The 12627-nt window shown below is 30.1% G+C and overlaps 1 protein-coding gene across 10 annotated transcripts in view; it reads right to left on the reverse strand.

The window, feature by feature from the left end:
* The window catches only part of LOC6643896 (sodium/hydrogen exchanger 3), a 40987-nt gene that overhangs the window by 9916 nt on the left and 18444 nt on the right, over positions 1 to 12627 (reverse strand). For 2 of the 10 annotated variants that reach the window (XM_023176546.2, XM_023176544.2), the window contains exons 4-17: positions 12130 to 12393; positions 9240 to 9442; positions 9045 to 9165; positions 8849 to 8987; positions 8561 to 8778; positions 8210 to 8502; positions 8028 to 8153; positions 6432 to 6589; positions 5928 to 6066; positions 3362 to 3418; positions 3144 to 3230; positions 2989 to 3070; positions 1951 to 2043; positions 664 to 882 (exon numbers count right to left, since the gene is read on the reverse strand). In XM_023176546.2, the coding sequence (XP_023032314.1) occupies positions 664 to 882; positions 1951 to 2043; positions 2989 to 3070; positions 3144 to 3230; positions 3362 to 3418; positions 5928 to 6066; positions 6432 to 6589; positions 8028 to 8153; positions 8210 to 8502; positions 8561 to 8778; positions 8849 to 8987; positions 9045 to 9165; positions 9240 to 9442; positions 12130 to 12393 (2199 nt within the window). Of the gene's footprint in view, positions 1 to 663; positions 883 to 1950; positions 2074 to 2892; positions 3071 to 3143; positions 3231 to 3361; positions 3419 to 5927; positions 6067 to 6401; positions 6590 to 8027; positions 8154 to 8209; positions 8503 to 8560; positions 8779 to 8848; positions 8988 to 9044; positions 9166 to 9239; positions 9443 to 12129; positions 12394 to 12627 lie in introns of all 10 variants that reach the window. The other 8 variants (XM_023176547.2, XM_047010912.1, XM_047010913.1 and 5 more) reach the window with 6 other exon arrangements.

Raw genomic sequence — 12627 nt, forward strand, 5'->3', positions numbered from 1 at the left:
CTTTTCAAATATATCACAAAATTAGGCATATATTTCTTAAAACGTTTTCTAAATTGCTTAAAAAGTTTAAAGACCATAATACTTTGTTTATTCATAAGTATTCTCGTTTACCATTTTTCTAAATATTTCAAAACCCGATTTTCCTAATCGAACAGTCCCGTATCTAGAAATATGATGATGGAAACTTTTACTCTTAAAGTTTAACAAGAACAGTTGAAAAAATCATTTATAATGTCTGGTAGCTAAACATTGATCATAGACAACAATTCTTCCACTTTTTATTGCATACTTCAGGGGGCAACTATCATGTCATTCGCCTACCGTAATTTAATGAATGGTTTAAAGTAAAAGAACAACTTCCCTTACATTAACCTTCAATGTTATAAATCTTTTAATCATCTAATAGAAAATGTATTTTGATCTGATCTGAAGTGAATGAAAGTCTATATGGGTTGTGTGTTAATTTGTTGTTATTCTTGCTAATCTACTCTAAGCAAATGTGTGAGTGTGATTATGTTAACAAAGTGTGTGTGTGTGTGTGTGATGATTGCCATACACATTTGAATATATGAAGCACTCTAGAAGTTTCTGGATGAATTGATTTTTGATTGATTTATAATTTTTTTTTTTGGTTTTTTTCATCTTTTAATGGTTTTGCTTTACCAATGCTCTGGTATGAACGATCCCGTCGCCATGGCAAAATCAATTCAGCCGCTGTGGGTCCAACTGATGGATCCGGCGAGTCTAACTCTTGCTCTGGACTTTGGTCGTCATCCACTTTGGGTGCATAATGCTGGACAATGCGAGCCTTGGATACATCAAAACCGGGCAGGTTTTGTATATGGGCTATCAGGGAATTGTTATTAGCGCGATCCGAGTCAGCTAATTTGGTGTTGTTCGTTGTTATTGTTGTTGTTGTTGTTGTTCATTGTTGGTGTTTAACAAGAAAGTATTGTTTTGTTGTTGTTGTTTATTCATTTATTTTTTTGCGGTTTTGCGCCCAGCAATTTAGGATTTTATATTGGATTTAAATTAGAGTTTTTGGGAAGGAATATTTTATATGCATATATACATACATACATATATGTTGGTATACATATACACATAAAATTGGAAAAAAAGAAAAATATATAGAAAAATTTGTCGTTGTTATAGGCATTTTATTCAGAGGAAATCATTTTAGGAACAACAAAAACAAAAGTCGAAAGAAAAAAAAAACAATATGCAAAAATACAATTCGAATGGCAAAAAGTAGAATTAAAATTTTATAAGTATTTGAACCGAGTTAAGAGTGCCAAAAACAAATGAAATCATCAAAAGGACTAGCAAAGCTTTGCAGGATAATGAGACTAATCAATTCTGCTTGTGGCTTAGTATAACCTACATATTAAAAAAAAAAAACAAAAAAAAAAAACAATGCTACTTTGCATAAATCGTATGATTTCTCTATTCACTATTTATATATATATACAACAAAACTCTTGAAAACCTTTTGAAGATTTATTTGCAGTTTTACAACATTCATTTTTAACGGTAACTCATTTTCTGTTAAATATTTGTTATGCATTAAGTGAGTTTAGGTACTGTTATGGCATTTTTGTGTAATCATGAGGATATACATAGATATAGATAGTATAAGTATTTATGGCAATTTTTATTGCTTTTACTTTCTCTTTCTATCAGTCAAGGCTATATAACTGCTGATCATAAAGAAAGAAAGAAAACTTGGACAAAAAGAAAAACAAAAAAATTATTTTAAATGGGTCTGCCTATGCTCAGTATGGTAGACAAACCTCTAATTCCCTCTCTTACTTTTTCTTACAAAAAGGATTAGTAAAAATAATAGTATAAGTACATTTATATAATGATTCATTGATGAATCAAAATTAAAGAAAAAATGGAAAACATATATCTAAACATATACATATAGATATGTATAGTATGACTTACGTGATGATTTTGCTGTGAAAGTTAGGCCATCATCCCAATCGTCACTGGGACCAACAACATTGATCTCGTTTGGATTCTGTTGGTTCTCCTCGGCTGTTTCATTAAGCACATTGTTAATATAGTCTTTAGTGATTATATATATAGCATATGGATGATCGTAAGTTAAGTACACATGATATTTGTGTTAGCACAGGCAATGGTGTAAGGGTGTTTGTGTATTAGCCAATATTTTGTGAGCGGGAAGGAAGAAAAAGAGAATAGGGCAAAAGGTTTAAAATAATTTAGTGAATGACTTAATTTTCTTTTTGGTATGGGAAGAAATTTGGTTTTTCTTTTTTTTTTGATAATTGTTAGCACAATTTGTTGTATACAAATTTGTTGTTATTAAACTCGCATAATGTTGTAATAAATAATATGAAATTATATAAAATTAATCCAATTGACTTTAATTTGAGGTTTAATTTGAAAAACCTTGCTATGCTTTAAGGATTTTATATCTTTGAAATGATTTTTGTAAATCAAGATTGAAATTTTTGCATTTTTCTTGGATAAATTGCATCAAAATCTTAAGCAGAAATTATGTACTTAAAAAAGTTCAAAGTGATGAACTTAATTTAAAAACATTTTGCGAGTTCAAGACATGCTTAAAAAATAATTATAATATACAAAAATTATAAACAATTTTGTTAGTGTTAGGTGCTAGTTAGTAGGTAGATGATTTCTTTTTGGTTTGATGTGATTGTGTTTGGAATGAGGCGTTTGTTTTAATTCTAGATCTAGAGTAAACTCATTTCAACTTAAAAGAGAAAATAAAATAAAATTGTTATTTATATTTCTACAATTTGATTTCTACTTAAATTTTGTTGGTTTTTTTTTTTTGGTTTTGATTTATCTGTTGGATCAAATTGAATTGCTTTTCGTTTTTAAGCTTTCATCATTTACCTAGGTCTAATCTACGATATTTGTTAAGTGAATTGTGAGTAGTATGTCTTTTTCTGTAAGATTTTTTTCGTGAATGGTTTGAATTCGAATTCGTACCATTGGAGAGCTGCTTTGTAGTGCCGTTCTGTTGAAAATCATGAAATGATACATGATTCTGTTTCACATTCTCCTTGGGTTCCTGCAAAAAATTGGGTTTTTAATATTAATAATTGGTTTTCTATTGGTTTAATTTAGTTATTTTCTATTCTTACCTTATTGCTGGCTCCACGTTTGCTGCGCTTATGATGCTTCCGATCATTGAACATTCGTCGGAAATTCATTTGCATTTTATAATTGACCTGTAATGAAATTCAAAATGAAGTTTCTCAATAATAATGTCAAATATTTTCGAATCATTTTGAATTTCATTCATTGTTTATGTAAAAATATATTGCTCGAATTGGTCAGAGATTTGCTTTGCATTGCTTACCTGGGTGGACAAATCTCTGTCATCTACTGCGTGTCGGCTATAACTAAGACGACGGTGCTGAAAAAAATTGTGGATGAAGGCAAATAATATGTTAAAATCATAAGAATTAAAAATATATGATATGTATGATATAGCATTTGATTCGCATATATGTTTATTATTTGGTAGAATAAAAGTAGACGTTGGACAAGTAGAAGACATTCTACAAGTTACGAGAAAACTTTGCAGGGACAAACATTAAGTTATTATTTTTTTTTAGCATTTAACATGTAATAAAACTGTTTGAAAAGTGAACAATGACGTTCCATAACATTTTTACAGCTTACAATTGATTATATTTGATTAAGTATGTGATTAAAGGGGATAAAAGTTCAACAATGTTTATAGAAGAAGTGCTCCAAAGACTTCGGTTAGCCGAATTATCATTACCCATTCCATAAAATAGAGAAAAAAAACTTCATTTAAGAAGTTCTTAATCATATCTTTCGAATTTCTCTCTCTATGTATAAATGGAAAAAGTATTGAATACATAGATTCTCAACACAACATTAAATGGGTACATGGTGTTTGTGATTAATTAATTGTGGAATAAAAAACAAAAACACAAAAAAAAAATGAAATTGCAAAATTAAAGAAAAATAAATGGAAACTTAAATTTTAAAAAAATCAGGCCAGGCTTACTTTGGTTCTACCAAAGTTTAAATAAACTTGCAAAGATGACTTAGTATTAGTTTTTGAGTCATTAAATAAATGTTTTATTTTAACATGTTTTTGCTAAATTTGTAACACCAAATAACGTGGCTAATACCCTATTTTGCGTGGGCTATAATCTTATATACAGTGAAGGCCATGAATATATGACCTTCTGGGTTTTCAGACTTTTCTTTGTTTTAGTAATTTGAAATTTGTATTTAGATTATGAACTTAAATGTGATCATTTCATATATCGCCTTTTTTAAAAGTGCTTTTGAACCAAATTACATTATTTAGTTATAACGTTTTGTTCTCAAATCTTTAATATTACAAGAAATATGTACAAACTCTTTAAAGAAATTCAATATCTAGCAGAACTAAGGTAAATTGCATACCAAAAACTTTGATTTTGTCTCAAAATTTCGTTTCGGTGGCAATTTAATTGATTTTTGTATCTAAATTTTGAGTCTTTTGGCCCTTTTTACGAACCTAGTTTATATCACAGTACCTTGTCTCCTAAATTAAAAAAGAAAGTGTATTGCATTCTCCGTCTAATAATATACTATTCATCACAATCGGATAAAAAGTAAGTCGGTTTTAACCTAAGTCCGAAAATCTACAAGTTTTAAATTCGTGTCCACTACTGTAAGTTCATATTAAGCCATTTAATTTCTAATAAACTATTATTGAGAAATCCTTTGCAAAGTTATTTTTCGAGCAAATATTAGAATAAAAGAAAAAAGAAGGCAACAAATTGTTTGCATAATAAAATAGTTAATAAGAAGTAAAAAATTGTCTAGTGTCAACATTAACTTTTACGATTAACATTTAGTTTATGCATATATATTTATATTATTGATTAATATTTTTAAATTTTGTTCATAAATATTATTACTGAGTAATTGGGAAAAAGGCAGCCTTGAAGTTTTAACTAAATTTCATATTAAATTCTTTTGCATTGTTTTAATTAGCGTTTTTTGTACTAAATAAAAGTTTAAAAATAAAATTAAACATATTTCGCTTTAGTACTTGTTTATGGTAAGTGTTTTGTTGTTTTATTATATAGACACCAAATTGGATTAATTTAGGAGTATTTTAGTAGAAACTGTTTAAAAAAGTTTTTTTTTTGTTTTTGATTTAATTGGAATATTTTAAAAGGAAAATTTGTTGCAATCCAAAAAACGATTATAAGTATATGATAGACATAATACACACACAATTAGATTGTGTAACATTTAACAAAAATAATGAAACAAATTGAAAAATAATCAAATTAATGAACCAATTTTTTCGTACCATTTGTATTGAAGCCTTTTCGTATATATCAAAATATTTATATGAAAAATTGTTTTTGTTTTTTTTTTTTAAGCATTTATCATTGTTTGGTCATTTGTTTTTTGTTTGGTTGGCGAGACAAGTTGATGTTGAACGGGAAAGAAATTAAATAAATTAATCATTAATCACAAATATTGATATATATAATTGTAGTATATATATATATATATGTAATATATATAGCCAGCAGATTTAAATAGAGCAATAAGCGAAAAGAGTTTTTTTTTTTAAACTAAAAGCCCAAATATTTGAAAGAAAAGTATATGAAAATTATAGTTATATATGTATATAGTGAAGTTGAACTCTGTATATATAAAAAAGAAGTGAAGTGACATAGACAGAAAATAATTCAAAAATCGGGGTCAACATTTTTTTGGGCAGTGTGTGAATAGATACATAGATAGATAGATAGATAGATAGATAGATACTCTTTACGCTATATAATTGCTTATATGTATATCATAAGTATATTAAAATTGAAAATTTGATTATAGGTATCTCTATATATGTATATTCTTTGTATCGAGATAATACATACCCTTCTATAAGGCTTCAGTTCTTCGGCTAACAAATGATGTATTCTGGCATCAGTCAAATCCTTTTTGGATGGATTATAGTCCAGTTCAGCCATATCCAAGTTGCGCGAACAAGTATTGTCTAGATTAGTTAGACTGGGACTAAAGATCCAATAAAAATAAATTATAATTAGTTTCAAATCAAAAACGTCAAGGAAAGAAGAAGTGGTTAAACGAATTTTCGACAGCAATTACTAGAATAGGGTATACTATATGTGTACTGTGTTAGACAAGATAGTAGTATTATTTTTGTGCATAGTTTATCATCATTATCATTATCACATGCTACAAATCATATGCAAATTCAAATTTAAAAAAAATATATTATTAATTTAACTTTTGTCGTACACATGCTATATACGATACGAGTGGAATGCAATTTTGTTGTAAGTATATAGCACTACAGTCAATTTAGATATCATCCAAAATTCGTTTACCAGGTGGTATATATGGTTGGCGGTGCCCACCTGCCACCAATATAGTTATTGGTATAATTCCTAAATAGGGCACTCATCGATTCAGTTCCGGTCATCTGTCCAATTGTCGAGGGATTGCGACGCATCACTTCCATGGCATCGCGCATAGTTAACTTTGAATATGTCTCAATGATCTTTGGTTCAGCACCCTATTCAATATAATTCATAAAAAGTCAAATTTAGCAACATTTACATAGAATTTTGTACGGCTTAGATATTCATTGCTCTCAAAATATCAACACAATCTTCTTCTTAATTAAAGTTTTCAATTTAAGTTTCTGTTAAAGAGTAAAGAGTTGAAAAAAAATCATATTCAAATGAATGCATTCGAACTGAATTGAATTGAATGAGTCATGAGTCAACTTATGAATTGAATTTATAACGGTATATATATTGAACGCCCTCAAAATATTGACACAATCTTTTTCTGGATCAAAGTTTTCAATTAAAGTTTCTGTTAGAGTGTAAAGAATTGAATAAAATCCAATTCTAATGAATCCATTTGATCTGAATTAATTTGAATGAGTCATGAGCTAACATATGAATTGAATTTTTAACGGTTTATATATTCAAAGCCCTCAAATTCTTCTGGGTCAAAGTTTTCAATTAAAGTTTTTGTTAGAGAGTACGGAGTTGAATAACATCAAATTCGAATAAATCCATTCGGAATGAATTGAATTGAAAGACTCTTAACCATACAATAAAATAAATGAGTTTGATTCTATTTAAATACTTGTCAAATCTCGCAAAATATCTTATGTGGTTAAATGAATAACAATAAATTAATTATTAAACCAAATGAATTCTTTGAACTATGGTTAATTATTTAATTCCAATAATATGTTGTATTCGAATAGAAGAAGTGTAATTAAAGTAAAGCGTTGCCGATCAACAAAACTTGGAAAAAAATCCGATTTTCAACTCCAGTATACTGTAAAACCAAATCTACAGATTCGAATGCACTCGAAATATAACAACTCTATTCGTGATATTCAAACTAATTTAATTTACATTTGTTTCATTCGAAAGTTGTGGAAGCTGTTCTGAGCTGTCACCCATTGAATCAAATCGATTCTATTTCTCATTCAATTCATTTTGACAATTGTTCACTCGTATAGATTTTTCAATCATATATTTAAGTTATTAAAATCCTTCTTTAAATATTGCCATCTAACAAATTTTTTTGGATAACAATTTTTTAAAAGTGTTTTTAGAAACTAAACTTTTTTGGAGGCGAAATTCCTTGTGGTTTTTGGTGGAGTTATACAGGACAAGTTTATAATGCAATGTTATTTAAAAATAGCCCAATCTTACATATGTATGTGTAAAAATCTTCCCAAAGGGCCACTTACAAAAATAATGGCGTATTTTTTACTCAAAAGTATCCGCTTTATAGGAATAAAGTGGAAATTCATTTTGAACCGTTTCTCTAACAATAAGACTGCAACTTAAATCAAAGTTATTGTCCTAACTCTCATCTTCTTACTTCTTATTTGTATTTACATACCTACATATATAACATTTTTTTATAGCTCGACGAGGTTATTAATAAAAAAATGGTATATACAAATACGAATCAGTTCATACCTTGAGATCTCTTATCAACAGAGGACGTATAAAGCGATTATCGAAACGCTTGAATTTATCCCGCACATTGTAGTTGCCAGTTTTGCCCACGATATCCTCAATGCCAGCCATAAGATGGTCCATGAACTACAATTGAATAGAAGTTAATAAGTACTTATAAGCAAAATTGCTGAAGAACTTACCCTCTCATGAATACGTTCATTCATTGTGGGCTTACGTTTATTAGCCCTTTTCACATTGAGTATCTTGACCAGAGGCTTTATTGTAATGCCTTGTATGAATACGGTAAAATAGATCACAGCTATGGTGGTGGTAACAAACATGTTCTTTTGCTTCACCACATTCTCATCGACCAGAAGGACCAGGGCAAAGGCAACGGCACCACGCAAACCGCCATACGACATAACAAATTGATCGACACGCGATAATTTGTGCAATCGGAAACGATTGGCCAGAGCCGATAACAAAATGACACCTGAGAATTGTTAGCACACTTAGAAAGGACAATAAGTATTGCAAGGATTGATCCATACCTATGACACGAAATACGGAACAAAAGGTAATGGTTAGGACCACAAACCAAGTATTCCAAACGTGCAAATTATTGACGGTCGCCACGCCAAGGAACATAAAGATAATGGTTTCTGCTGAACTTGACAACATTTTCAGGGCATATTTAACAGTTGTGTGCGATTTTTGAGATATATTCGATTCGACATAGTTTTTCATAGTGATGCCACAGAAAGTTATGCTGCAAATGGATAAAGAGTGTATTAATTTCATGGAGAATTTTGATGGAACTCAAGGGTATTACTACTCACGCTAAAATGCCGCTCATGTGAAAGATTTCCGCATTCAGATAGGCCAAATAGGCCATAACGAATATGAAAATAGGCTCTATAACACGGACATGATCGGTGAATCGAGTCACCATACCAGTTAGGAAGCCCCAAATGATACCTAGTTGCAATTATATTGATTAATATGTTTGAGAGACACTTACTAGGAGGGACTTACCTATGGCAGTGCCACCTAAAGCCACTACAAAAAAGGAACCAACACCGCTAGCAATATCCTGGGCTATTATATTGGGCAAACCAATTTCATTATACGACTCCATCATATGATACATGACGACCTTGAATGTCACAGATTATTATAATATACATACATATGTAATGCATAATTTGCCCATCAATTTGGTTCACTCACCGTGACAGCATCATTAAGCAGGGATTCGCCAAAGACAACAATATACAATATTTCATTGACGTGTATCTCCTCGAATACGGCTAAAACAGCGACCGGATCTACGGCGGATATTAGCGAGGCAAATAGAAATATGTCCATCAATTCGGGTGTGGCACTCTCATCACCATAGATGCCACAAAGGCCACACGCATATAGTGAACCACCTGCAAAGTAAAGACCATGAAATGATTGGGTTCTTAGAAAACTATCAAGGCAGAAAATGGATACCAAATGTATTATTAAATGGCTAAGAAACATGTTTGATGATTGTAAAACTTGTAAGTAGTTTTCAGTAGTAGATTCCAATGAATAACAGGATACATAAATATTTATTGCATATATTAAATATCAAAGACGATTTAGTTGTCAACTTAAGAACTTGTAAATGAAGTTTGAAGTTGGGTGAGTTAAGTTGAAATGTTTGTCCGTGATGTTCATTTCTCATTTGTCTACTTGGCTCTATCTAAGTAAGTACCATGTGGAACATACATTTGTAATCAAATTAGTTAAGCATAAGTAATTGCAATGTGTGAGCTAGCCATGAGCTAGTACAACATTCAACTACATTCCTTCCCCACAATCCACCCCTTTTTACTACATGCTGAATGCTTGGGTCATTTATCTGACCGAATGGCTATTGTTCTGCTGCTGCTATTGGATATAAAGCATACGCACTGTGGTGCGCCATTCAACATCAGTTGCATGTTTTGTTACATTTTCGTGTAAATCACGTCTAAGCGGATATCCCCTGTGCCCTATCCCCCATTCGTCCCTTGTTGATATGAGATGCTAGTAAATTTATATTGTTTGCTCGCGTGCCGCAAAAATTCTTTCAATGAAATGGAGGGGTAAAGCAACAAAAAAAACTTGCATTGAATTGGCATTTTGTTAGTATTTTTATTTTGTTTTGTTTTTGTTGGTTTGAGCGTGTGAAATTCGTGAAATTGAATTGTTGTTGAAGATGACTCAGCAGCATTATTGTTGTAATCATAGTGTAGGAGGTGTCCAATTGTTGCTACTAGCCTGTAATTGATAGTAAGTGATGAAGGCCTTATCTAAACTGTTGATACATATCAACGAAGGCAGAAAAACATTAGCAACACGAACATAAAGATATATATTAAAATGTAATTCGAGAGTTGACAAAATGTAACAAATAATTTGCGAAAAATTGAGTAAAATAAGTCGAGCTTGTCAGGAAGAAAGGCAACTGGCTGTTTGTCTGTTTTAGATAAAGTAAATTACTCTATGAACTATAAAATTCTATACAAATTGCATTTTGTAAACAAGTGGAACGTGTTCCTGGTTGCAAAAACATATTAATACATCCTGGTATTTGTTATTCAAACGAAAACGAATATAAAAGAGTTCAACTCATATGTAAACGAAATCTCGCTGAACTCTAACTCAGATTCGCAAAAATTATGAGTTTCCGATTCAAGTAATTGAAGCTTTCAGTCTAAGTAAGTAATTAATTAATTGTTGTCCAATTGTTAATTAGTAAAATAAATAAGTATTTATTTATTTTAATAAGTATTTATTATTTATTTAAATAAGTATATATTTTACTACTTAACAATTGGACAACAATTAAATACTTTTTAAGAAATATGACTATTTATATGACTATTATAAATTGTTTACTGAATATATGTAGAAAAGCTCGTTCGAATGTTTGCGGAAATGTTTTCAGTTCATCAAAACTAAATTAGTTACATTTTATTTTTAATTATTAGTCTATCAAAAAAATATTATATAATATTGCCCAATTCTATTGTAAAAATTTATTTTTTTTTAAATGTAAAAAAATACTTTTGAGTAAATTTGAAGTATAACTCACATTTCAGAGTGCTTTGCTCTTTGATTTGTTGCAAGAAGACATTCCCTCCCAATTGTCAAAAAATCAAGATTATTTCACTAACTAACTAACAACTAACTTTTCAAATAACAAATATTAAATTTGTTCTATGAACGAGTAATATGAGTTGACAGACCTTTCGCAAACCGAATGACTCGGTCTTGGTCTTTTAAATGTCTTCATTTAGACAAAATAGTCTTTCAATTATTATTACCTATTTCTACAAAACTTCGGACTAAAGATTTTCTCCAATGTACGACACGTATTTGAGAAAATCGAAGCAGTTGAATAGGTATAACATATTGAAATCCTTGAGAAATTAATGCAATTCAGTACTAAACGTGTAAGAAATATAGAGAGATAGCATTTGCTTTTTCAGCTGCTTATCAAAGCGGTAAAAGATCTTATGCCTGGAGTTTACTGTGAGTATTGTGAAAAAATTCGAAAATTTCTTATACATTCTTGTAGTGGAAAAGAGACAGAAAGAATTTGCAATTCAAATTCTAAGTTAAATCTATTTGAAGGATGTAATTGCATTGAAAAAAGTATACAAAAGTTTAAACAAAAACTTTGCTTAAATGGTGATCCCTAGAATGTTAATAATCTCTCAACAAAAAAAAAAAACAGTGGCACAAAAACTAAAACATTACCATGGGTTCAATTCGATGTAAACTTGTATATCTTTAAGTATTACCCCTGGGTTTCTTAAAAAAATTGAAGTAATGAATAAATAACTTCAAAATGTATTAATATTTATTAAAGTATCATTTCGTTCGTAGCAATATTCATTCTCATTCAATTTGTATGAGTACGGAAACAATATAATACTCATACACAATCACTCAGTATGAGCCTCTCATCTACTAACTTCAATTCAATTTAAGTGTACTTATTTTATTTAGTATGTGAATGAAACCATGCAGATCTCTATTATATATCAATGTGGGATCATTAAATAACCACTAAAAATGCAGTTATGGGGAACAGACTTACCAATTGTGGCAATATTAAAGATGGTTCCAACCACAGCCATGAGCAATATGGTGCCCAGATTATCAAAGAATAGGCGATTGGGCATAAAGTAGCCCGCATCCAAAATAATCGGTGGCAACATGTAGAAAAAGAATGTGTTGGGTGTCAGCGGTGAGACTGCGACATCCGTGCAAAAATAAAGAACAACCCCAATGACCACGCCCACCACGATCAATAGACAGGATTCGGGGAATATTAGATGCAATTTCGGTGTCATATGGAAACCTGTAAAATTAGAAAAACAAACAAAAAATTGGTCATTGTCATGTTAAAATTGTAATTAGTATTTATACATAACATTTTGTAGAGATATGGAAATTTAGTTTCGCAACAAAAGCGAAAAAAATAAAGTGAATTACATTTTAATCCATAAAACATTTGCATGGAAATTTTCATTGTTTTTTTCTCTCCCTTTTGTTGGCTTGTGGCCTTTTTTTGTGTGTGTTTTTTTGTTGTTGG

Source organism: Drosophila willistoni (assembly GCF_018902025.1).
Source record: "Drosophila willistoni isolate 14030-0811.24 chromosome 2R unlocalized genomic scaffold, UCI_dwil_1.1 Seg167, whole genome shotgun sequence".
Classification (NCBI taxonomy): domain Eukaryota; kingdom Metazoa; phylum Arthropoda; class Insecta; order Diptera; family Drosophilidae; genus Drosophila; species Drosophila willistoni.